The 27,275-nt window shown below is 34.2% G+C and overlaps 1 protein-coding gene across 1 annotated transcript; it reads left to right on the top strand.

Annotated features, from left to right (window-relative positions):
* The first annotated feature begins 1,706 nt into the window (after positions 1–1,706).
* Positions 1,707–18,925, top strand: LOC120211982 (UDP-galactose/UDP-glucose transporter 7-like). The gene is made up of 6 exons (XM_039210436.1): positions 1,707–1,710; positions 2,400–2,566; positions 2,637–2,870; positions 18,493–18,600; positions 18,705–18,866; positions 18,911–18,925. Exons 1-6 carry the CDS (start codon positions 1,707–1,709, stop codon positions 18,923–18,925), a joined length of 690 nt encoding a protein of 229 aa, XP_039066367.1.
* Positions 18,926–27,275: the final 8,350 nt, after the last annotated feature.

Here is a 27,275-nt window from a genome sequence, read left to right on the forward strand (position 1 = left end):
AAGGTTTTGTGTGTGTGTTCAAAAACGGCTGCTAGACCTAACACACCCTTTTATAGCCAAGTTACCCTAATCATATTAGGGTTTTATTATTTCAAATTAATTAAATCTATATTTAATTAATTAGAATTTAATAATCCTTTTATATCCAAATTACCCAAATCATATTAGAGATTTTATTATTTCAAATTAATTAAATTTATATTTAATTAATTAAAATTAAATATTTGAGATTATTAAAACATATATTTAATTAACTCTAGATATATATTTTAGTAATGTACAACAAATTGTACATCTTTGCTCGTTTCAATCCTAGGGTATGACCTTGTAGGTTCTTGTAACGTTAGCAGTAATTATTAGAACAATTCTAATATTACATACAATGAGTGACATCTAGCAATATATCATTGTCACCTAAGTTACAAGAAAATATGATTCGACATATCATCTTGGTTATTAACTCTTTTATGTATTACATCCTTATGTCCTTTATATTTAGAATAGACACAAGTCTTGGAATAGTCACACTTGTATAGCCTATCTAATGTTTCTTGATATCTAAAGTAGACTTTAATTAACGAATAGTTTATGATATCTCATATCAACTTATTCGAGCATGACCATGCGTTTCTAGTCTTACTCAATCAAGTAAGTGGCCTTTGATATATTTCCTATTATGTAGGAAGGAAAAATCATATCTTAATCATATACACTATCTACATATATTGAGATATATTAAATAATAGTCTTTATAGAGCAACCAGTTACGGAGCTTATTTAGCAGCATCAAAACATACAACAATATATGTTGGGATAATATTGATCTCAAGTCTGAGGATCATACATATAGTCATCACCATGAGCAATGCTATGTCTGTCACATAATAATCAAAGGCATATGCTCATGGTCGGTCAATCCAATACATTGTTCTCTAACAATATAATCATGTATCAATTTTGACATCTCTATGTCAGTGACAACTCGTCGTCATCAATCAATAACATGTTAGTCTTAAGCGTATTATTATTGTCCATGCCCATAATAATACTTGACTAAGGATCTTTTAATAATAACAATTATGTCATTATATGGACTTTATTATCTTCCAGTTTATGTCAAACACATATATATAAATGAAAATAATATCGACAATTCCTTTATTCAATAAAATCGGTAAATAAAAGTATTATTACAATCATCATATGATTGGTCTTTGGGCATACTCTAACAGTTGGATGGTTGGTCAATCGCACGTTGTTTAGTGTTCAACCGACAACATTAGTGACGGACGGTGGCAGAAAAGGGATTGAAACTAGGGTTTTAAAATATTTTTTATTTCTTTTGTATTTTATAAAACTTTGGATTTAAAAAAAAAACTATAATTTTAAGTTTTTTAAAAAATAAAATATTAAAAAATTTGGAAAAGTGACATGTGTCATTTAAAGGTATAATTTAACGGTCGTGATGATCTAGACACTTAAAAATATAACGTTAAAAACGTTCGACACCTGAATTGATCAAAAAATAGTTTAAATACATAAATGAAAAATATATAATTTGAACACTTATTTTTATATTAAGTCTAATAAATACAATATTAGAGAGATAATATATTTTTCATTGCATATCATATATTTGTCTATATTTAATTATTAATAGGGATTTCATCATCATAGGAAAACAAGGTTTACAAAGAATTGAAGATATGAGTAGGTGTGTGTATATATATATATATATATATATATTTGTTCTTCTGGTTCTAAAGTTTTGTCTTGTCTAATTCGGACCAACCTGCGTCGCGCATCTAGTTTTGGTGGGTGAGTCTTCCAACAGAGATTTTCTACATACACAATGATTCGCATTCGAGATCTTGTTTAATCGATATCAAGATGCTTTCCACTTGAACCAACATCGATTAGTAAGAGTGTATATTTTTTAATATAGAATTGATTTGATTTAGAAAATAAGATATCCTAACTTTTATACCGATAAAATAATGATTTGTACTCGATTCGAAAAATTCAAATATTTTTCTGGATATCAAAATTCTGAATCGGACATCTAAACATATTATATGAATTAACATAATTTTCGTATTTGAATTTTACAACTTTCACAAACACATTTTTGGATCGAAAATACACATATTTGGAACACGAGGCTCACAAGCATCTTCTAAATATTCAGCTCTCGATATCAAATTACCGGTATTCATCATTCTTAAATTCAATACTCAATACTAAAGTTGTATATGAGACGAGACAGATCTTGAATTATTCGAAATCGACTTGGTCAAAACTCAATAAATATTCCACTAGGTCAACACTTGAAACATTCTAAAAGATTCGTCTCCTTAAAGCCTTGTTGCATAGTAAACATAATAGTGATTTGTAAATAGACACTGATGATCGAGAGTTTCTAAACTATTGCTATAATTTAACATGTAGTTTTCCCTGTAGTTTGTTTGCAGCTTTAGCATATGGGATTGCTTCCATGGCTATGGTTTTCATCAACAAAGCAATTCTCATGCAGTATACACACTCCATGTCGCTTATTACTTTTCAGGTACTTCTTCTTTTAGAGATGCAAAATGGGTCATTGAAAAGATACTTGCTTGGTAATTTGATTGTCTTAGCAATTGGCAACTGCCTTGCTCATTCACGTTGGTCGGAAAACTGGTTATACAAAAGCTAAAGGGGTTGATATCACCACAGCTAAAGGGCTTCTCCCTGTTTCTTTGTTTTCCAATGCAAATGTGGCGTTTGCTCTTGCAAGCTTGAAAGGGGTTAATATTCCTATTAAGAGGCTCATACCACTTGCTGTTCTCATTGCTGGATTCTTTTCTGGAAAGGGGAAGCCTACAGCTCAGGTTTTCACTTTAGTTCACTTCTTTTTGTATGTAATTTTGATTCCTTGGGGGTACTTGAATGTTGAGATTATGTATCCTGAAATGATTGTTGATGCATTGGTTGATGTTCATGTCGATGTCGGTTACTCTTGTCGAAACGATTTTTACGAGTGGGGAGCGAGATTTTGAAAATCGCGTTATTTTTAATTAGGATTGATTTTTAATTAAAAACAATGCGATTTTAGAAAACATCTCGTTTCGAAAATTTGGAAATTCCTTTACGATAAAAACATATGGTTCGAGGAGTCGCCACCAATCTTTGATTGGGGTGTGATTGGGCACCCAAAAACGTTGTCATTTTATAAAAAAATTAATTTTAATTAAAACGACAAATTTGCGGTCTACGTTATCAAAATTCGAGTTCGGGAGTCGGTTACGTATGGGGAAGGATTAGCATCCCCACAGCGCCCTAAATCGGTACCTAGTCAGTTAATTAATGTCTTTGCAACATATTTCACAAGTTTGAGTTTAATTTGATTTATGATCCCTTAAAACAACGAAAAAGCAAATTCTATGACATTCAAAAGCAACAAAATAGGTTAAATTAAAATTACCAAACCATTAGGTAAGTTCTAACGACCTTTTCTCAAAAAATTTAAATAGTCGAATATTTCCTTTTCTTTCGTTCCCAAATTTTACGGTAATGAATCAATTCTTTTGGTGACACTGTTGGGATATACTTGTAATTTAAAATCGTCTAAAATAACTTTCTAGTGAGTTAAGAAAAGCCATTCCGACAAGTTAAAATTAAAAGGATATTACCCTTAATCAAATTATGTAATAAGAGTCGAGTTATGCACGTGAGGATATCAACAAAAATTAATGATTCTAAGAAAACTTATATCTAGATGAACACACAAATAAATAAAAATGTCATGACAAACAAACATAAGAACTGAAGAGGAATGAGCAATAAACTCTAAAGTTAAAATCATAAATTGAGCACAAATTGAGTTCTAAGATATAAACATCACATTCCATGTACTGAAATTGAAATAAATTCCTAAACATACGTAGGACCGAAATTAAATTCGCATAAAATAAAGGAACAAAATTACTAACATGAAAAATTCGGCCTAGGGATTAAAACGAAACATGCAAAAACATAAAAGCAAAATGTCTAAAATAACAAGAATTAAATGACACAACATTTGGGACTGAAATTAAATACGCATAAAACATGGAAACAAAATCAGAAATACAAAAACATTGATTTTAGGACTAAGTTAAAATGCACATAAAATATGGGAGTGAAATTAGGAAGACGAAGACATTGATTTAAGGACTAAAACGTAGCCTGCAAAACAATGAAAGTCAAAAGTCTAAGAAAACAACAACTAAGTATTACCACTCAGGACTAAAATGTAACATGCAGAACACGAGGGTCAAATGTTTAAAACAGAAAGATTAAATATACTAGCACTTGGGACTGAAATTAAACTTGCGTAAAATATAAAGACCAAATTAGAACATAAAAAATGATTTTAGGACTAAAATGAGTTACAAGTAAAAACTAAATGACTCATAAAATGAACAAACCAAACGCCCAAAACAGATGCCCTGAACTGCTCAAACTACGTCGTTTTAATAATCTTATATATTTAAATCTAGGGTAAAAATAGAACCCTAATTTCATTTGTTTACATTGCTCACTCCCACTCAACCGCAATCCCTCTTCTTCTCCCTCACCAAGGTGACGTTCCTCTCATCCCATATCTACTCTCTTCTCTGGTTCTCTCCCTCGACACGAACACCGCCGAGAAACCCAAACCCAAAGGAGCCACGGCCGCCGTACGTCGACACCGCTTCCGCTCCGACCTCCAGACGACGAAGACCACCAAAGCCCAAAGCTAACTCAGTCTCATCTTTCTAACTATCCTCACTCTCTACCAAGGCCCCGACGACCACGACCAAAACTCACCTCACCGAGATGAGAATCAACCTCCCTAAACTCGGCCTATGGCCACCAAGACGAAACTAAGGGTCACTAAATCGACCCCTAAACCACGAAACGACCCTCGACCCCAAATATGCACGACCACAAGGGCCTCCGATGGACCAATCTATAGCTCAGAGACAGGCTAACTCTAATGTAACTTCGACCCCTCTTTTTATTTTCCTAGTTTTCTTCGAGACCAAAAACATAGTCCAACCACAAATCTCTACTGAAAAATAAATGTAATAGAAAGACACATCTCGGATGCTTTCCTTTTCTCTGAATTGTTCAGTCAATGCTCTCGGTTTTTTTTTGTTTTTTTGTTAAAAAATGGATGTAAGACAAAGGATAAATTGCTCTCTTTTATTTATTCTTCAGGGAATCTGTGATTACAAGAACGAAAGGGATGACTCCCTTTGATTACCACGAAAACCTTCCCCTTTTGCGTTGGTATTTGGTGATGGTTCCCCTTGTTTTTTATTTCCTATTTTCTCTGTTCGGGTCTCCTCTGCTGCCCGTGAACAGAGCTCTGTGTTTTTTACATTACTTTCCACTCTAAAATCCAATGAGGAATCCCCCCCAAATTCTTCTTTTCGTCCCTTGGATCTTTTGTGTTTTTTATGACTGATAACTTTATTGATTCCTCCCACTGCCCCAAACCTTGGATTTTGCTAAAAAATGTTTGTTTGCAGGGCACCGGTGACTGTTATGGAGTTTCATGTGAAGTGATTGGTTGTGAGTGACAGGCAGTATGGGCACGGGTTGCTCTAATGTGGTGCTAGTGGGAATGGGGAACCGAGCTGCTCGGTTGTGGTCCACGTGGGAGCCATGGATGCTGATCAATTGTGTGCATCACGTGGGAGAGATTTGCACAGGTAGTGACCGGGTGTTATGGAGCAGAACAAGGCCTTCACGTGGTGCTCGGGTCTTGGGCTTGTCTTGAGTTGCTGTTGGGCTCTAGATTGGGTTGTAATTATTTTTACTCTAATTTGGGCTTGTAAATGGACTCTAGACACTTAATTTTGGATTTTGGATTTCAATTTGTGTCCCGATTTCCATATACAATTCCAATTCCAATTAAGCACCTAAAGCTTCCAAACGCAAAATTTCCCGCTTCATTATTTGAATTAATTCTTCATCGAGCACCAACACCTTCAAATTAATTATCGGTCATCTTCAAATAGATTCAAATGGCCCAGAAAAAATTAGGGTATTACAGCTGCCCCTCTTTGCTCATTGTGAACACAAGAACGTAGCAAAGATAAAAAAATAACCTAATTTTGTCTGATTGCAACGTCTTTTCCTTTCCTCAATCTTCTTCTTGACTTTCGCCTCCATCTCACGTGCACAAACCCTTTTAATCGATTGTTCCGCTTCTTCGTACCCGAGAATCTTTAGTTTCCGTCCACATCTGATGATCTGATGGTTTGCTCCGACATTCTTTTGAAAAGGCTAAAAACGGCTCGTATGACTTATTATCTTGGTGAAAAACATCCTGCCCGAAGGTCTTATGGATGACCCGAAGGATTTATTCATCACGCTCGAAAGACTTACTGATGAATTTGTTTCACTACTCTTCTGTGAAGGCTTAAAAATTACCCGAAGGATTTAATCATCATGGTATGAAAACATCCTACCCGAAGGTCTTATGGATGACCCGAAGGATTTAAGCATCATGCTCAAAAGACTTATTGATGGCCCGAAGGACTTATAAATTGTGAAATTTTGAAAATATCATTCTTTGTTTTCAAAAATTTCATCTTCTCAATTTTTTTTTTCATTTTCAAATTCATGTGAAAACATCCTACCCGCAGGTCTTATGGATGGCCCGAATGACTTATCATCTTGCTCTAAAGGCTTACAGATGACCCGAAGGATTTAAGCATCATGCTCGAAAGACTTACTGATGGCCCGAATGACTTATAAATTGTGAAATTTTGAAAATCGCATTCTTTGTTTTCAAAAATTTCATCTTCTCAAACCATCGTTTTTTCATTTTCAAATTCATGTGAAAACATCCTACCCGAAGGTCTTACGGATGGCCCGAAGGACTTATTATCTTGCTCTAAAGGCTTACAGATGATCCGAAGGATTTTAAGCATCATGCTTGAAAGACTTATTGATGGCCCGAAGGACTTATAAATCGTGAAATTTTGAAAATCGCATTCTTCGTTTTCAAAAATTCCATCTTCTTAAAACATCATTTTTTTATTTTCAAATTCATGTGAAAACATCTTACCCGAAGGTTTTATGGATGGCCTGAAGGACTTATCATCTTGCTCTAAAGGCTTACAGAAGACCCGAATGATTTAAGCATCATGCTCGGAAAGCTTACTGATGGATTTGCTTCACTACTTTTCGGTGAAGGCTTAAAATTGATTTGCTTCATTGTTCTCAGGTGAAGGCCTAAGATGGATTTGCTTCACTATTCTCCGATGAAGGCTTTAGATTGATTTCTTCACTACTCTTCGGTGAAGGCTTAAGATGGATTACTTCACTACTATTTGGTGAAGACTTAAGATGAATTGCTCCAATCTCATGTGTGCAAGTCTCTCTTCATACACGAAAATCTTTGTTTTTCTTATACATCTGATGGTCTTCACTTCAAAGCAATGCTTCTTCTGTGGATTAGACCTCTCTGTTCTTCAGGGTATGCCTCTTTAAATGCAACTCTTTGTATTCGAGGTTTGAAATCTTCATTTCAATCATCGGGATTTTAACATTCCGCATCTTCTCTTTTCACCGGAAGATCTGTCAAAATCATGTATTTATGCAAGAAACACGAATGCAATTCAATGTATTAGTGTAATGCATTTTCTTTTATGCAAATGATGTTACCATGAATGCATAAATGTTGAATTAATCTTCAATTGGCTCCAGGGTGGTGAGCTCGATCTTCTTCCATTTGGTCATTCTTTTCCTGGGTTTGCTTCATATACCCGTAAAACAACTCATAATTTCCAATTTGCATTTTGGAAGAGCCCTCTGATCTTCTTCTATCTTCTTGTCATCTTTATTTTCTGTCTCCATTTCGGAGAGAGTGTTTTCTTTCTCAACTTCTTGCTATGTTCAGAAATACGACTGTGTTGCCCTATTCCCGTCCTTGGCTCAATTATGCTTTTAGAGTTGTTCTTACAGGACTCTGCCATTGATCGATGCTCAATTGACTTGCTTTACAAGGTAAGCTCAGCTCAAATTCACGGTCTGCCCCTGACACTTCGAGTTGCGAGACTCATTCTTAATGCCCTCTTGGTTTGAATCTTGTCATCTCAACATGAAGTGGGTTCATTTGATCCCCAATATATCATAACTTGAATGTTCTCATTCTTGTGTCACTACACAGTAGTGTTTTCAAATAATTTGAGGGCTTTTCTTCATGCTACTTAAGAAGTGATCAACCCTTCTAACAAATGTCTTGTATTTTATACAAGTTGTAATATGTGTCTCTTCTGAATGATGAGATCATCTTCTTCTTGGCGGGTTACTGACAACGTCACAAGGAAATGTTGCCAGTTCTATCCTTCATCCCTTCTGATCTTCTTGGACCATCTGCTTCAAGATTGTGGAATGCTTCATGTTCTAGAATTGCTTATTCTTCTTCTCCAATGGAGGCACAATGAGCCTCACCAACTTAAAAGAATCTTTCACATTTGAACTGTCCTATTTAAAAATGTTTTCCTCTTTCTCTTATTTTAGGGATCAACGAAGGAAAGAATTTTATAAAATATTGCCCCTTAATTCAGGCTCGCAATCAAATCAAATCATATATATGAGTTCACAGAATATCAAAAGAATTAATATCTCTTTAATGTTTTTAGGGTTATAGCTCTTTGAAAAATGTCAAAATTGAGGGGTTGGCTCCAGGTTGGCTTCATTTTTCTAAGGTTTCGACCACCAAAATGTCATTTCTTTCTTGATCATTGTGAACATCACAACATGCTCTTCTTTCTTGGCTTGGTATTTTAATCGGATGCGGACAAAATGACGCAACTAGCGTAATCAATTACTAGGCTTTCTAGAACACATCTATTTCAGTTCTCTGAAATCTTTCATTTGTTCAAGCTTCATAAGCTCCTCTAACAAAGGCAGTGCATAAGTATCGATCTCAAAATGAAATTTCTGAGTGCTCGTGTGAAATTGACTATAACAGGTGTTCATTAACTCCCTTAGTTCATCTTTATCGAAACTCCTTATTTAGATAAACATGATTTAATTTGCCCTTGTCTGGCTAGCTGAAATCAGCTTTATTGTAATTTTCCTCTATCGGGCTAGATGAAGGGTTCATCTCATAACAAAGTCTTTGACTTGACAATCACAGTGGAGCATACACCAAATTGCCAGGTACCCGATCAAGGTCATGGTTTGAATATAATCTATTCATAAAGCCAGGGATTTCGAGTTTCCTCTATAACCAATTGCCTTAGCGGAATAGCTCAACTTTATTGTATACACATATTATATATATATATATTGTTGGGTATACTGATTCAATTTCTTAAGCTTGTCAAGAAGAACCTGTCATAGTCTAGGTGTTGTTGAATGTCAGAAAATCTCATCATTAGAGCTCAATTTCCAAGCAACTGACCTAAACTAGATTCACCTACTTGACTATTCCATCTGTGAAGATCATAATCATCATTGAATGTTGTCAACAAAAGTATGGCCTAGTCAGTTTTGTAACATCATACACAAAAGATTCCCCATGTTGTTCGCTCCTATACATACCTGAATACGAAGCCTATGGTTCATTTCCCTCTAAGAGGAGAAGGTTGTATCGGTCCCTGCAATAGAAAGGTATGGTGTTCGATTGTATCTTCTGGGGATAAAGTCAAGGTCCTTGTTTTACCAGGTTTCAACCTTGTCATTTCGTCAAAGATTTATAACCCTAATTATTAATGATCTTTTAATTCAATTGATTTTCAATGAATTTCAAGTCGTAAATTCAATTCAATGCTCACCCTTCTTAAAGTAACATGAATTCATTTAAACATCATTACAAAAAATTGATCAGAAAGTAAAAAAAACATGTTCAAACAAGATGTTGCAAATGACAAAAAGTTTCATGATGAACAAAATAATTTCTGCGCAGTCAGGATGCCCCATTATTCTTCTGATGCAGTGGTGTTTGATTCGATCAGGTGCTATATATTGTGCTCTGGTGCCCCTACTCTAGCTCGTCATCCATTGTTCCACCATTTCTTGTGTCAATGTCCCATTTTCCATAAGCATCTCTATCTCCTTCAACAACGGCCTACAATTTCCCGTAGAATGCCCCAATGCCCCCAAGTGAAAATCACAGACACCATCTGAATCATATCTATAAGCAGAAGGGTTTGGTTGCACTTTCACTGGCCTCAGTGTGAGGTATTGACCTTTAACCAAATGGAGATATAAATCTGAGATAGAGGTTTGGAACACTTTGAAAGTATTTTTCGATCGTGGTACCTTTATTGGACGACTCGAGTAATCAACTGCCCCTTTTCTCTTACGGTTATGGGAACTATAGACGTGACATTCATTCACCTCATCAGCTCTTCGCTATTCATTTCTTGAGCTTTTAGAAGTGACTTTCAAGTTTCCCTTACTGATTGCATCCTCAATTGACTCTCCAGCTAGCATAAGGTCCTTGAAGTCATTCGTCGAATTTCCCAACATTAACTCAAAGAAAGGAGCCAGAAGAGAATCATGAAACATATGTGATATTTTCTCTTTTACCAAAGGAGGTTGAACTTGCGCTTCCACTCATCTCCATCTTAGAGCATATTCTTTAAAGCTCTCAGTAGCTTTCATCCTCATCTTCTGAAGGTGATGACGTTTTGGGGCTAAGCCTTTAACGTATTGATATTGCCCTAGAAACGCATCAGCTAGGTTGATCCATGTCTTGATCTGCTCTTTGTTCAAATGGTTATACCACACCATAGCTGGCCCAGCAAGACTATCATGGAAGTAATGAATCAACATATTATCATCATCTAAGTACCCTTCCATCTTTCTGCAAAACATCTTCAGATGAATTAGGGGGCAACTGGTGCCATCATATTTTTCAAAGTTAGGCACCCTAAATTCATGTGGGATGACCAAATCAGGGACCAAACTGAGTTCTCTGGTTTCTAACTCTTTGTTAGTGGCATTAACAACCTTCATATCTTTAATGGCTTCATTCAACCACTTGAACTCGTTCTCAAACTGCCCATAATTGACGAGGTTCTTCCCTTGGTTTGAGTTAGATGCTCCGGGGCAAAGTATCACTCTTGATGCACTACTCTGATGAGACTGGTGTCCTTTATCAGTGATTTCCTCTCTGCCAACAGCCTTGGTTGCCAGCACCTGGATCATTTGATTCGATGCGCCTTGCAGAGACCCCGATGCTTGATTCCTCGTATCTTGTTGTAACCCAACAAATTGCTCTTGCAACTGATCTTGTGATTTCTCATTAGACTGCTCCATTGCTTCCAATAGTTTGTTCATTATGATGAGGAACAGTATGAATGAATGATCTTGGTATTACTGTCACATAACCTCCCATAAATTATTTCCATGTTTTCAAAATTAATGCATATATAAGATGTTTAAATAAAAATATGCAATGCAAATGCAAATGCTAAATGCAAATACAAAAGGTGTCATTCTAGAGTGACCATCTTAAAACAACTTTCATTGAACACAAAGGTTTCATTACATCAAACAAACTTTTAATGTTAAGGGACAGTTTTCGCTCCTAGCTTTTCTATCTCCTTCAGAAACCAATTTAACTTCCACTCATTCTCGGGGGTTGAGTTATCAATCTGCTTAAATTCTCTTGCAAAACCAGCTAAATCAACCAATTTATGAGCCACACTACTTGCTTGGGTCATAGTTTCTTTCATAACGTTGTCCATTTTCTCTATCTTGAGTGCTGATTCTCGGAGCTGCAGACACTGCTGTTGATATTTCCTTGTAAGAAAGTCATTTTGGTTATGAAACTCTCGTATAATATCACTACAGTCATCCACCATCTTCATCAACTTCTTGTTCTTGGATCTAGTGGCTTCTAGCTCAGCTTCATTCTCCTGTTTGTGGCGTTGATGTGAGATTTCCAAGTTAGATATGGCCAAATTCAACGTCTGATTTTCGGCTTGATATCTACCCAAATCATTGATAGTTGTATCACACATTTTCTCTGCAATATGTAAATCATAAGAAAACTTATCCGCACGGCCTTCATGCACCTTGCAATTCTTTCTCCACTGTTTAACATCATTCTTCAATTTAGTGACCCCTGTTATCCACTCCTCTAGGATATTTCCTATGCCAGAAAATTTAAAGGCTTGGCTGATCATTTGAAAACTATCCCACATAACTTCCATGTCTTTGCTCAATCTATTATTCTCGCTCCTCAAATGATGAATCTGAGCTTCATATCTTGGCAAACTATCTTCTTCTTGGATGTTCTCACTGATACCCTTACATTTGAACACGTTTGGCTCTAACTCAACATGATAAGCTGCTATCAAAGTGTGTTGTCCTTTCGATTCAAATTCTAATACTCCATGACCCAGAAGATGTTGGACTCAATGTTTGAAGGTGGCGCAATTCTCAATGGAATGTCCTTGAACCCCGGCATAATATTCACAACGAACATTTATGTCATACCATTTTGGATACGGAGGCTGCAAAGGCTTCACATAATGCGGAGCTACTTCTCGGGATTCTAACAGTGCATCATACAACTCCTTATATGATATTGGGATATAATCAAAACGAGAACCACCTTTCGGCTTGGGTTAAACTATAGTTTCAAGTTTTACTTCCCACGATGTCTGGAGTATACTATCAAATACCACTGTGTTCTGACTGCATGGCTTCTTTTCATCCTTCTGAATTTCTAAAGTTGCCACTATCTCTTTGGCGTTTCCAAACAGCTTATTGATACGAATAATGATTGAGTGTGACTCCTCATACTGGCTAGAATCAACAGGCTCTAAAGTAGTCTCTTGCATATTTGATACCTCAAGGTTGCTTCCGTCGAGCTCTTTCTTTCTGGTTGTAGAAGTCCCACTTCCTTTGGCCAAAACATCTATCCTATCCATTATTTTGGACATTTGTTATTTTATCTCTCTTATCTCCTTTTGCTCTTCCTCAGCCATACAATCTTTAGGTGTCGAATAGCTATCCCCCATTCTCGAAGCTTTCTTAGGATGCCACTTTTTGACTGTGTTATAGTCTGCTTGATCGCGAAACCCCTTGTTCATCATGAAAACCTTCTACTATGCTGACCACTCACGAATCGACACCTTTTGATTATGCCATAATCATGCAATGCAAACAACACAAAAACAAGTCAGTACAAATAAAGTAACAAAATGACAAAAAGCAACAATAGCAAAATAAATTAATAATCAAATACAAAAATAAGAATGCAAATGCATATGCAAATACAAATGCACGAGGTGTTAATTCTGAAAGTGACCACTTATAGAACAACCATTCATTTAGACAACAAGAATTCAGTAAGTACATCATGTATTCAAAATACAACTGTGATTGTTCGTCTCTTTATTTCCTTGAATTGTACTCTTCATGGGATCTGGTATTGCACCTCCAAAATTATTGGCGTATCTTATCACCTTTGATGATGTTGGATGTCTCTAAATTGAATCTTGAAATCTCCATTCTTACCCCAAATGCAAAGTGGTCTTCATGTCTTTATGAAGGGTCTTCATGTCTTTATGAATGGTCTTCATGTCTTTATGAATGGTCTTCATGTCCTTGGTGAACGGTCTTCTCGTCTTTATGAACGGTCTTTTTGTCCTTGGTATGACTGTATCTATCCCTTGACTCAACTTCTTGGCCTTTGCAGTTTTAAAGGAATTCTTCAATCAACTTCATATCTCTTCATTCATCGGGTGCCCTTCTTCATAGATCGTTTGAACATCTCTGGATCTCCCGGTTTTGACTACATGGTGGAGAATTTCTTACCTCAATATGGTCAGCCTTCTTGTTAGTCAATCACTTGCGAATTAACACCTCTCGATGACATGAGGATGCATATGCAATAAAATCAATAAAATAGACATAGAACAAAAAAGGGTTAGTACACATAAGATAAACAACAAGATAGTGGATACCGTAAACATAAAATAAAACCTACACTTACATGCTGGCTACCCAATCATACTTTAGTAGATCCTACCCAACATGATATCTACCCACATGCTTTGTCATTCACAAAAAATCCTAACCGCATGGTATCTAATTCACATGCTTTGTGCGAAAATTAAAAACCTAACTGCATGCTTTTCTAGTTCTCATACTTATTGCAAAAATAAATTCGAGGAAAAGGTTAGAATGAGTTTCCCCTTTGTGTCTGCGAACAGAGATTTAGCATAAAACGAGCAGAGTTTTGGTATCATTAAAAGGGTCCTCGAATTATTCTTTACTGGTGCTCCCTTTAGCTTGCCAGACCCTTGATCCTCACCCATTATAGGCTTAAAACGAATCAAGTTCAATTCGAGAGGATACATTTCCCTATGTCCATGCAAGGAAACTCAATGTTTCACTCGTAAACATAAGGCATGTACCCCAGAGGTTATTTGCTAAAGCCCATGCGGAGAAAATTAATTTTTCTCACATAAGCGTAGCATTCATCCCTACCTAACGGGACAGAGCACAGTAAGAAGGCTCTAAATATCGAAAGGTTATAGCGACAGTAAGGGGAAACCCATAATCCTTTGCCTCGATCTAAAGAAATCAACAAACTAAAGTCAGAAAACTAAAACACGCAAATCACACGTTAGTACAACTATTTATTCGTTAACCAAATAACCAATTAAAGGCAAACAAGAAATTTAAAACAAACAAGGGATCAAAAATCAAATTAAAACGAACTTATAAATTTCGTTTGCAAAGACAATTAATTAATCGACTATCGGCCTGACTCTCTAAAAAAAATCCCCAGTGGAGTCGCCAAGCTGTCGAAACGATTTTTATGAGTGGGGAGCGAGATTTTGAAAACCGCGTCATTTTTAATTAGGATTGATTTTTAATTAAAAACAATGCGATTTTAGAAAATCTCTCGTTTCGAAAATTTGGAAATTCCTTTACGATAAAAACATATGGTTCGAGGAGTCGCCACCAATCTTTGATTGGGGTGTGATTGGGCACCCAAAACCGTTGTCATTTTATAAAAAAAATTAATTTTAATTAAAACGACAAATTTGCGGTCTACGTTACCAAAATTCGAGTTCGGGAGTCGGTTACGTGTGGGGAAGGATTAGCATCCCCACAGCGCCCTAAATCGGTACCTAGTCAATTAATTAATGTCTTTGCAACATATTTCACAAGTTCGAGTTTAATTTGATTTATGATCCCTTAAAACAACGAAAAAGCAAATTCTATGACATTCAAAAGCAACAAAATAGGTTAAATTAAAATTACCAAACCATTAGAAAGATAAGGGATATTCGATTATTTAAAAAGATCGAGACCAGATCTTTAGGTAAGTTCTAACGACCTGTTCTCAAAAAATTTAAATAGTCGAATATTTCCTTTTCTTTCGTTCCCAAATTTTACGGCAATGAATCAATTCTTTTGCTGACACTGTTGGGATATACTTGTAATTTAAAATCGTCTAAAATAACTTTCTAGTGAGTTAAGAAAAGCCATTCTGACAAGTTAAAATTAAAAGGATATTATCCTTAATCAAATTATGTAATAAGAGTCGAGTTATGCACGTGAGGATATCAACAAAAATTAATGATTCTAAGAAAACTTATATCTAGATGAACACACAAATAAATAAAAATGTCATGACAAACAAACATAAGAACTGAAGAGGAATGAGCAATAAACTCTAAAGTTAAAATCATAAATTGAGCACAAATTGAGTTCTAAGATATAAACCATCACATTCCATGTACTGAAATTGAAATAAATTCCTAAACATACGTAGGACTGAAATTAAATTCGCATAAAATAAAGGAACAAAATTACTAACATGAAAAATTCAGCCTAGGGATTAAAACGAAACATGCAAAAACATAAAAGCAAAATGTCTAAAATAATAAGAACTAAATGACACAACATTTGGGACTGAAATTAAATACGCATAAAACATGGAAACAAAATCAGAAATACAAAAACATTGATTTTAGGACTAAGTTAAAATGCGCATAAAATATGGGAGTGAAATTAGGAAGACGAAGACATTGATTTAAGGACTAAAATGTAGCATGCAAAACAATGAAAGTCAAAAGTCTAAGAAAACAACAACTAAGTATATTACCACTCAGGACTAAAATGCAACATGCAGAACACGAGGGTCAAATGTTTAAAACAGAAAAGAGTAAATATACTAACACTTGGGGCTGAAATTAAACTTGCGTAAAATATAAAGACCAAATTAGAACCTAAAAAATGATTTTAGGACTAAAATGAGTTACAAGTAAAAACTAAATGACTCAAAAAATGAACAAACCAAACGCCCAAAACGGATGCCCTGAATTGCTCAAACTACGTCGTTTTAGTAATCTTATATATTTAAATCTAGGGTGAAAATAGAACCCTAATTTCATTTGTTTACATTCCTCTCTCCCACTCAATTGCAATCCCTCTTCTTCTCCCTTACCAAGGCGTCGTTCCTCTCATCCCCTATCTACTCTCTTTTATGGTTCTCTCATTCGACACGAACGCCGCCGAGAAACCCAAACCCAAAAGAGCCACGGTCGCCGTACATCGACGCCTCTTTCGCTCCGACCTCCAGACGACGAAGACCACCAAAGCCCAAAGCTAACTCAGTCTCATCTTTCTAACTATCCTCACTCTCTACCAAGGCCCCGACGACCATGACCAAAACTCACCTCGTCGAGATGAGAATCAACCGCCCCAAACTCCACCTATGGCCACCAAGCCAAAACTAAGGCTCACTAAATCGACCCTTAAACCATGAAACGACCCTTGACCCCAACATGCAAGACCATAAGGGCCTCTGATAGACCAATCTATAGCTCCGAGATAGGCTAACTCTAAGGTAACTTCGACCCCTCTTTTTATTTTCCTAGTTTTCTTCGAGACCAAAAACACACACCAACCACGAATCTCTATTGAAAACGCAATAGAAAGATACCTCTCGGATGATTTCCTTTTCTCTGAATTGTTCAATCAATGCTCTCGGTTTTTTTGTTATTTTTGTTAAAAAATAGATGTAAGACAAAGGATAAATTGCTCTCTTTTTATTTATTCTTCAGGGAATCTGTGATTACAAGAACGAAAGGGATGACTCCCTTTGATTACCACGAAAACCCCTCCCCTTTTGCGTTGGTATTTTGGTGATGGTTCCCCTTGTTTTTTATTTCCTATTTTCTCTGCCCGGGTATCCTCTGCTGCCCGTGAACCTCTCTGTGTTTTTTTACATTGCTTTCCACTCTAAAATCCAATGAGAAATCTCCCCCCAAATTCTCCTTTTCGTCCCCTGGATCTTTTGTGTTTTTGATGACTGATAACTTTATTGATTCCTCCCACTGCCCTAAACCTTGGATGTTGCTAAAAAAATATTTGTTTACAGGGCACCGGTGACTGTTATGAAGTTTCACGTGAAGTACTTGGTTGTGGGTGATAGGCAGTATGGGCACGGGTTGCTCGACTGTGGTGCTAGTGGGAATGGGGAACCTAGCTGCTCGGTTGTGGTCCACGTGGGAGTCATGGATGCTGATCAATTGTGGTGCATCACGTGGGAGAGATTTGCATAGCTAGTGATCGGGTGTTGTGGAGCAGAACATGGCCTTCACGTGGGGTGCTCGGGTCTTGGGCTTGTCTTGAGTTGCTGTTGGGCTCTAGATTGGGTTGTAATTATTTTTACTCTAATTTGGGCTTGTAAATGGACTCTAGACACTTAATTTTGGATTTTGGATTTCAATTTGTGTCCTGATTTCCATATACAATTCCAATTCCAATTGAGCACCTAAAGCTTCCAAGCGTAAAATTTCCCACTTCATCATTTGAATTAATTCTTCATCGAGCACCAATACCTTCAAATTAATTATCGGTCATCTTTAAATGGATTCAAATGGCCCCAACAAAATTAGGGTATTACAACTCTTTATCATGTTGATACAATTTTACATGTCCTTGTGATGATTTGTTTCATTGTGAATGCATTCATAACTCTATTGTTTCATATTCATGTCTCAAATCATTCCCTTTTGACCTTGAATCATCTGTTTCTTGTTGTTCCCGAGCCCCGGATTTCATCGTCCTTGCTTGTGACTAGTGTCGAGTGGCACATTGTTCCTTGAGTACTTGACTGTTGAGCCTGTGTATCCTGAAATGATTGTTGATGAATTGGTTGATGTTCATGTCGATTCGGTTACTCTTTATCATGTTGATACAATTGTGCATGTCCTTGTGTTGATTTGTTTCATTGTGAATGAATTCATAACCCTGTTGTTTCATATTTATAGCTAAGATCATTTGAGGTTTATCATTCCCTTTTGACCTTGAATCTTTTGTTTCCTATTATTTCCGAGCCCCGAACTTTATCTCCCTTGCTTATGGCTAGTGTCTTTTCGTCTATGGTGTTTGTAACGCTTAATGGAATGTTTATCGTATCGAATTTCTTGAACTTGGTCTTGAAGATTCTCTGTTGTTCTTTGATTCTCTGTTAATTTTCAGGTGATCCTTTCAGTAGTTTTGACTGCCATGGGAGTTATTGTAGCTTCCATCAGAGATTTTCCCCCCGATCTACTCGAATACACCATGGCCCTAACTTCTGTGTTTTTCCAGATCTTCTTTTGCATGTTTACTGATAGCTGGTTATGAATGTGCATTGCTTGTTGAGGTTCATCATTAATGCCCTGCATTATGCCTGAGTTCAATCCAAAATACAGACCATGTACCTCGTGTTGGTGGAGAAGTCCGGTACGGAGAAAGGGCTCTCATCGATCAAGATAATGTTCTACAACAGTTTCCTTTCTCTTCCGTTTTTGCTATTTCTCATCTTAGCGAACGGAGAGTTCCCAAATTCCTTGGTATTGTTACTTGCAAAGGTCAGGACTTTGCACATATTCTTTTATATGTAATTCATTTGCAGTTGTGTTCGACATGATCGGATCTAGTGGCCACAAGACCGTCTTTGATAGCTGCAGTTTAGATTCGATTAGAGCAGTTTAGATTCGATTAGAGTCGGTTAAGGCACGAGACTGAAACGAGATAGTACATGAGTGTTCAAATAGGGCAGTTCTTCATGCAAAGCTTCCTATAGTCCTTTCACCGATTTATGTTCTATAAAGCTTAGACCACCCTGGATATCAAACAAATTACTTCGACCGGTACCATATAACCGGATAAAATCAGTTATTGTCTTAGTTAATCCGCTGCTATAAGCTATATGAGTCGGTACATCGTAAATTGCTTCGTAAAATCGATCCCTAACATCAATTTATTATCCTTGTTTGTATAGCAATTCTTTCTGGTTTTTGTTCATCCTAGTTCTTTCGTTGGTGATGGGCATTGCTCTTAACTACACCATGTTCTTGTGTACCATAGTTAACTCTGCTCTAACCACAACCATTGTCAGAGTACCCAAAGGTGTCGGGTCTACGGTAAGTGAGCTCGATCCATAACCCGGTCGAAAATAATACAAGGGTATGAAATGTACATATACACATACACACATACATACATACATACTATGTCACCCAGACTCGAGTACACCTCGAATAATGTACACTAACACACACAAACATATAGTACTCGGAACATCAATCATAATAATAGGAAAAAAAACAATAACATAAGCATGATTAGAGATAGGTATAGGAATCAAATTTGATGAGTTTTAACTTGATATGATCTTATAAGATTGGGTTGTTTTTATATATATAAAAATCAGTTTGTGTCGAGTGGGTCAAGTTTTTTTAGAATAAGATTGGGTTTAGGTCAGGGACGGAGCCAGGATTTCATCTTGAGGGGACAAAGTATAACTTTTCTAAAGTTAGGGGGACAATTTCATAATTATTCCATAAATATTTAAATTTTATATATAAGTTGAATCTTAAAAAAATGATGGGTTGGGAGGCACAACCCCTTCCACTTCCTTAGTAATTAAGTCCCTGATTTAGGTTAAAAAATATCTAACTCAAGATTTAACATTTATATATTTAGAGATAATTGTAATAATATTCTTCTTTTTATATTTTTCAATTATGTCTTTATTTTATTAAATAAAATAAATTTATATATACACATGTGTGTGTCGAGTTAGGTTGGATGTAGATTTTTTTACCTAAAAAATCGAGCCAAGTTTAGCTCGGGTGGAGCCTCTCTATATACAAATTGGACCAAGGGACTAGTGAATGAAGTATAATATTTAAATTGGATCGACAAAAAATCTGACCCAATTCAACCTATATTCATCCCTCACCTTGAGAATCAAAATTTTAAAGGACTGCTACTTCTTAAACAATAGACCTATCTAATACTCTCAAAAACCTAAATTTAAGTTTAATGAAGAATCAACATTAAAACAGTCTATTCAAAATAAGATTATCCTAATTAGATAAAGGGTAAAATACACAAATAGTCCCCCAACTATAGGGTATTACTTTGTCGAGTCCCCGACTATTAAAAGTTATAAAATGATTCCCCGACTATAGGATGTTGCTTTGTTGAGTCTATCGACTATTAAAAGTTACAAAATGGTCACTCGATTGTTCATTATATTCCAAACTCGCCATTTTTCGTTAAAAATTGATGGCCCTGTGAGTTGAATGTTAACATGTTGACTGAGATATGATAGTCGTTTGAGATTCTGATATCAAATTTTATCATATCCCAATTTGAGTCCCAGTCAACGGGTTATCATTCAACTCAGAATGTCGTTAAATTTTTAACGAAAAATTATGAGTTTAAGACATAATGAATAATCAGGTGACCATTTTGTAACTTTTAATATTAAAGGGACTAAAAAACAAAGTCATATAGTCGAAAGACCATTTTGTAACTTTTAACAGTTGTGAAACTCAACAAAGTAGTGTCTTATAGTCAAGTGACTATTGTGTACTTTACCTTTAGATAAAATAGCAAGGATGGGAAGAAGTGCACATGCAATTGTTTGTTGATGATATTATGAAGGATAGGATCCCACAGTGAGTTGCTTGACCCACAGGCAGTGCCCTAAAGAGTTGGACTCAACGTCCTTTTCTTAGGCCATATCACCTTCATCAACCAACCTCTCACTCCAAACCACAAAGTACAATTACCCCCAATCTCACCTTCATCGATTGTTTCCATCTACCAAATTTATCTTCTATTTTGATTAAACTTGACTTCATTTGGTTGCGTGTCGGAACGATCGCATGGTTTTGTAATAAGAAGTGCGAGGTTGAATTTATAAAATTTCAAGGGACGAATTTGAACTTATAAAATTTTAAGAGATGAAAACATATTTTCAATAAAAATATATATATAAATATCTAAAATATATAATAATTTTAAATTTTCAAAGAGACAAATATCTCACCCACCTCTCTCGGTCCATCCCTAATTGCATCTCCTCTCTTTCTATAATAGACTTTAATTATTCATTAAAACTTGCCCATCATGTTGAAGATCTAATTAAATGTTTAGATCTATGTTGGTTTTCAATGGCAATACCGTTAAACGACGATTAGTTCAAACTGGTACTATTGTTAACGTCGGAGTAAGAAGAACAAGAAAAAAATATCGAAACGAGATAAAGGGAATGAAATTTTAGGGTTTAGGGTTTTGGTTACAAATAGTTTAGGTGAGGGGTAGCTCATCAGTCTATGACCAAGGTATACCTAATACACAATTGAGATTTGTATAGAAATTTATAGATTGTCCACCAAAAGTGACGATGATAGAATTCGAACTTGACCTTATAAGCTCAAATTCCTGAATCCTAACCAGTTACGTTAACACTCGTTGGCTTAGGGTTTGTATTAGTGATAATCAACAAAATTTTTATTGTAAGTAGACTTGTTCAAGGTTAATTATTTGTCTAAGGGGATGTTTGTTTGGCTCTGAATGGAACCATTTAGCGCTGAATGTTGAATCGTTTAGCATTTAGACTGTTTATTTCTCACCTCTGAATGATTCAATGCTGACTGATTCAGTAAAACAGGTGTTGAATGATTCAGCACAGAAGTACATTTTGAATGATTCAGAACCATTATCAAACAGTATGTCACGTTCAGAGCTAATTCATACTGAGCCTCTGAATCATTCATCATTTGAATCATTCAACGCTTAATCATTCTGAAGTAAACAAACAGTCCCTAAGTCTAATTGCACACTTATGTTTACAATGATTTGTATAATAGTAGTATCGGGATAGACAGAAGGAGACAGATGGAAGTAGTCTAATTGCACACTTATGTTGCAACTAACCCGACGCTTGCTTCGCCTAATTTTCAGAACCCAGTTAGACTTGGATTTCAGCAACCCAAAGACGAAACCCACATGTTCCTACTGCCACGTTAATCCAAAACCTGAATGGAAGACATGATGGTTGAGTATGAAAATGACATCAAATGGCCTAATGGCTTGAGTTTCTTCAGTGCTCTCACCGGACGAACCGAAGACGCCCGCTTTTATTCAACTCTGAGAGCTTAGGGAACAAACCATAAACAAATCATCACCCGTTTAAACTCAAAGGAAAATACTGGAATCAAAATTCAGATAGCTTGGATAGTCATCCGGAGAATACGAGGAAGATGGATAAGGTAAAGAACTTTCCAATACCCGCAAGGATGACAATGTATTCATCGTCGACTTCAGTCGAGCATCATCAGCACCAACCCGGGGAGTATAGGAACTCTGAGCCCGGTATGTACACGGATGTCATGGAAACGTTCTAGGAATGAAATGAAGAAGGATTATGGTTTGTTTGTTTGTTTGAATATTTTCACATGAAGATAATAAGGAAGATAATGAGGGTGACAGTGGTAGTGATGCCATTTATAATAGTTTTGTTAAGGTTATACCAAGTTCTTAAGTTAGCTTGGTGGTTGGTTATTTTGATTTGGATTCTAAAGGTCTACTATTCGAATCTCATGAAAAACATATTTTTCATCAACAAAACGATATCGTTTTGAGCTTTTTAAGCATCAAAACGGTCATGCCAAAATGACGTTGTTTTGATGAGGGTGTCATGTCATCGCCGTCACGTAAAAAGGATGTCATGTCATCATCCCATTAACGAATTAACGGTGGAGTGGCAAAATTGCAGTGAAACATAAACGTCTGTGCTAAAATTGGCAAAATTGAAACGTCGATGGCATTTTCAAGTCCGAGCTTAAAGATGAGTGGTATTTGACATAGATTACCCAAAAAAGAATAATCAATGTCTTATTATATTATTATTATTATTAGGATAAACTACACCATTAGTCATGCACTTTAAATATCATTTCATTTTGGTCTAAATTATAAAAAAAAATCATTTTACCATTAAACTTTTTGAATTGATTTTTTAGTCACTAAATTGTTAAATTATTAATAGTTTTATTCATATAGAAAATTATTAATTCCTTCAATTGCATGTTGTAGATCACCAATCACATCAAGAATGATAATAAAATGTCCATATTTCTCTCCATTCTCTCTTGATTGATTTTTCATGAAATCTATTCAAAACTGATAAAATTTTATCGAAAGATTCAACCTTTATTAGTTTAATCTCCTTTGTTAATCATCTGATGAGGCTAGTTTTACTGTATGTTATTCATCTTTTTAGAAGAATGTTTCTCATTGTTTGAATTTTTCAAATGAATACCCTGAACTCCTAAAATCTAAGAAAGTATTCAAACCCCTAATATGTTAGAATTTCTAGGTTTAACTACACTATTTTAAAAAAAAATATAAACTGATAAAGTGGTAAAAGATGATGAAACAAGTTTTCTACTATCTAATGTTGGTATGTCTAAGAACATCAATTTCCGAGGATAGTTGAAGATAAGAAAAATATTGATGATGTGGAAAAAATGACACGTCAAAAAAACAAGTTAATGATTTAACGATCGAATGACAAAAAAACAAGTCAAAAAGTTCAGTAGCAAATTTGATGGCCAAAACAGGATAAACCATAAAGTTCAATGACTAAAGGTATAATTGGAAGACAATAATACTTATCTTATTGCATGCATAATATTTATCACGTTAATTATCTTAATGCATGCATGCATGATTTATTTATACTTTTTTTTAAAAATGTATTATCATGTTAATTATATTTATGAAGAGTAATAAATCAATCAAAGTAATAATTTATTGTTTTTAATCATGATTACATTTTAAGTTTAAATTATTCTACGTTTAAATCAAATTCAGATATATGTTATTTTAAGTTTAAGATTATCTGAATTTGGATGGAATAAATTAAGAGTAACATTTTTATGTCTAAATCGAATTGATTTAGATTATAAGGTAGTATTTGTTTAGAATTTTATTAATTTATTGACAACGCATATATATCCTCTAAATATAGTTACCCGAACTCAAGATATTTAAGGAAAATAAATTCTCTTTTATTACTGAGGTTACTTAATGAGTTGAAATAAATTTTTTTAAGTCAAAATTAATATATTTATCTAATATAATTATATTTTTTTTATCCTTTTATCACGTGTTGAAAAGATAAAGGGGGTGTTTGGCAAACAACTGATAGGTGATAGTTGCTTCTAGTAACTGGTTTGATCAATTGATTTGATTAGTTGATTTGAGAAATTGATTTGATTAACTGTTTATATAAAAGTGTTTGGTAAAATTTAACTGATAGGTGATAAATGATATGAGTAAAATGACAAATAAGGGTTCGATACATTTAGTTGTTAAGTACATATATGTTTTTATAATATTTTAGTCTTTATTGGGATGAAATTATTTGGATAAAATGCTTTTGAGAATGAATTAAAAATTCAATAAGAAAATTAGTGAATATTTTTTTTTTAATTTTGAATATATTTTTAAAATTTAATATTTACAAATATTAACCTTGTGAGATTGATACATATTATTCACATTGTATAAAATATCAACACTACATTTTTTTATTAATATATTTGAGAATCTACAACTAAAAATATGATAATAAATAATATTTTATTAATTCATCGTTAGATGATGCATAAAATTCATTTTACACAAGTTTATTGAAAATAAATTTAGATTACATAAATATTCAAGAAAAAATACATATCCAAACAAGTACAAATAAATAGGAATATTCAAGTGGATTAGGGTGGAGGTTGTTTCATTAGATTAGGTTTTATGGCAATGATGTAATTATAGAAATAATAAGGTCCAATATGGCATATAACATCTTATTTTGAAATCAGCTCTTCTAAATCGTTGGATTTTTCAACGTTTTCATTTTCAGTTTATTTTGCACAATCAGCTCTTTCAAAAAGTTATTTACCAAACACTAAAAATGGAGGTAGTCTGCTCAAATAAGCTAAAAACTCCTCAAAAAGTTGTTTACCGAATACCCCAAAAACATTAAAAAGTAAAAAAATTTAGAGTTCAAAAAGTGATCACAGTTTAGGGGTGAACATTCGATTGAGTTGAGTCGAGTAAAATTTTTTAGAGTTCTTTAAGTTGACGAGTCGTATTTTATAACTCGAACTTAACTTAAATTTTTTTCGAGTCGAGTTTAAGAATTTGTAGTTGAGTTATTCGCGTTTCTATACTAATTTTATTATAATTATTTATGGTATTATGACAAAGATTTGTTGCAATTTTTTGTTACTTTCTCTAGCCATATAATATATATATATATATATATATATATATATATATATATATATATATATATATATATTATTTTCACATTATAATGTTATTTAATATATCAAATACAATTTAAAATTATAAAATATATTAATAATATTATATTTTAAAAAAGTATTTTGAACATAAAATATTGATGAGAGTATAAAGGACTCAAATATTTGATGGGAAGAAAGAATTTACAAACAATTGTAGTCAAAAGACCAAATCGAGTAAAATGTAAAGTTAAGGGACTAAAGAAAGAGTACAATTTCAGTATAAAAATGTAAGAATTGAAGTTATATAGGTATTCGATTATGGTATATGAGCATGTGGTTCAAATTTGGTAAAAAATGGACTTCAAATAAAGGATGAATTGAAGAAATAAGAAAATTATGAAAAATTGAGGACTAAATTCAAGAATAAAAATTTTTTAATCAAAAAAAGGAATTGAAAGTACATATGTATTCTACTATGGTTTAAGAGCATATGATTTAAATTTGGTAAAAAATAGACTTAAAATTAAAAAAAATTGAAGAAATAATCAAATCAAGAACTAAATTGTAAAACTATCAAAATACTTAATCAAATTTTTGATTTTTCGAGTAACTCGAAATTTCAAAATGTCAACTTGACTCGAGAGACGAACTGATAATTCGAGTTTACTTTAGTAATTCAAATAATTGGAATTTGAAAAAAAAATTAATTTTTGAGTCGGATCGAGTTTTGCTAACCATTAGATAATATTATATGTATAGTCAGATATGTTTTGTTGAGAATAAGACTTTTTTTTTGACAATATAAGATAATAATTATGTATGATTCAAAAAACAGATAATAATTCCATGATATAATATTAGAATATTTTTTTAACTTTATGAGTTTGAGTGGATAAGATAAATAAAAAAAATAGACAAAAAAAAGAGAAATTTTTTACATGACAAAATTCTTATAATATGATTGTACATTTTTAACATATTTGTATAATCAATTTTATAATTCATCCTTCCTGAATAGGGATGGGCATGGGTCGGGTTTCGGTCAATTCAATCCGATTCGAAAATTTTACATCATTCACTCGACCCGAAAAATATATACCCTCCACCCGGCCCGAATCTGACATGACTTTTTGAGATAAAATCTGAACCCTACTCGAAATAATAAAAATATTATTTTTATTCAATAAAAACGTGATTTAATTGAAAAAAATAATATATAGAAGTATATTATTGTAATTATTCCTAAATATATAAGGTAAAAAAAATTTGGGTCGGGTATTTTTTCACCGTAAAATAAAACCTGATCCGACCCGAATACCACCTTTAAAAAATTTGATCCGACCCGACTCGAACTTAATTTTTTTTTAAAAATCCAATCCGATTAGGTCGAATAGTCCGAAGCAAATCTTTTGATTAACTAAATTTTTCTTGGAATTAGCATATTCTAAACTAAAAACAAAAGAGAAAATTTTGGAGGTGAAGTTAAAGAGATGTTGGGGCTAAGCTTATTTGGTTTGTTAGGCAAAAAATAAAAATAAAAAACACATGGCGTGATGTTGGGGTTCTTACAGCATCATATACCCTCCCTCAAATTTTGTTTTACCCATGTTGTCTCTCTGTCGTGTTCTACCTTCACTCTATAAACACTTCCTTTTCTTCTCTTATTTT

The sequence above is a fragment of the Hibiscus syriacus genome, unplaced genomic scaffold (genome assembly GCF_006381635.1).
Source record: "Hibiscus syriacus cultivar Baekdansim isolate YM2019G1 unplaced genomic scaffold, ASM638163v2 tig00109987_pilon, whole genome shotgun sequence".
In the NCBI taxonomy this organism is placed as follows: Eukaryota; Viridiplantae; Streptophyta; class Magnoliopsida; order Malvales; family Malvaceae; genus Hibiscus; species Hibiscus syriacus.

Bases quoted from the DNA above. Each gene is read 5' to 3' on its own strand.
- LOC120211982 (XM_039210436.1), top strand. The intron at 2,871-18,492 runs GTTTTCACTTTA...GTTAATTTTCAG, and splicing joins AGGGGAAGCCTACAGCTCAG to GTGATCCTTTCAGTAGTTTT. The intron at 18,601-18,704 runs CAGATCTTCTTT...CAATCCAAAATA, and splicing joins CCCTAACTTCTGTGTTTTTC to CAGACCATGTACCTCGTGTT.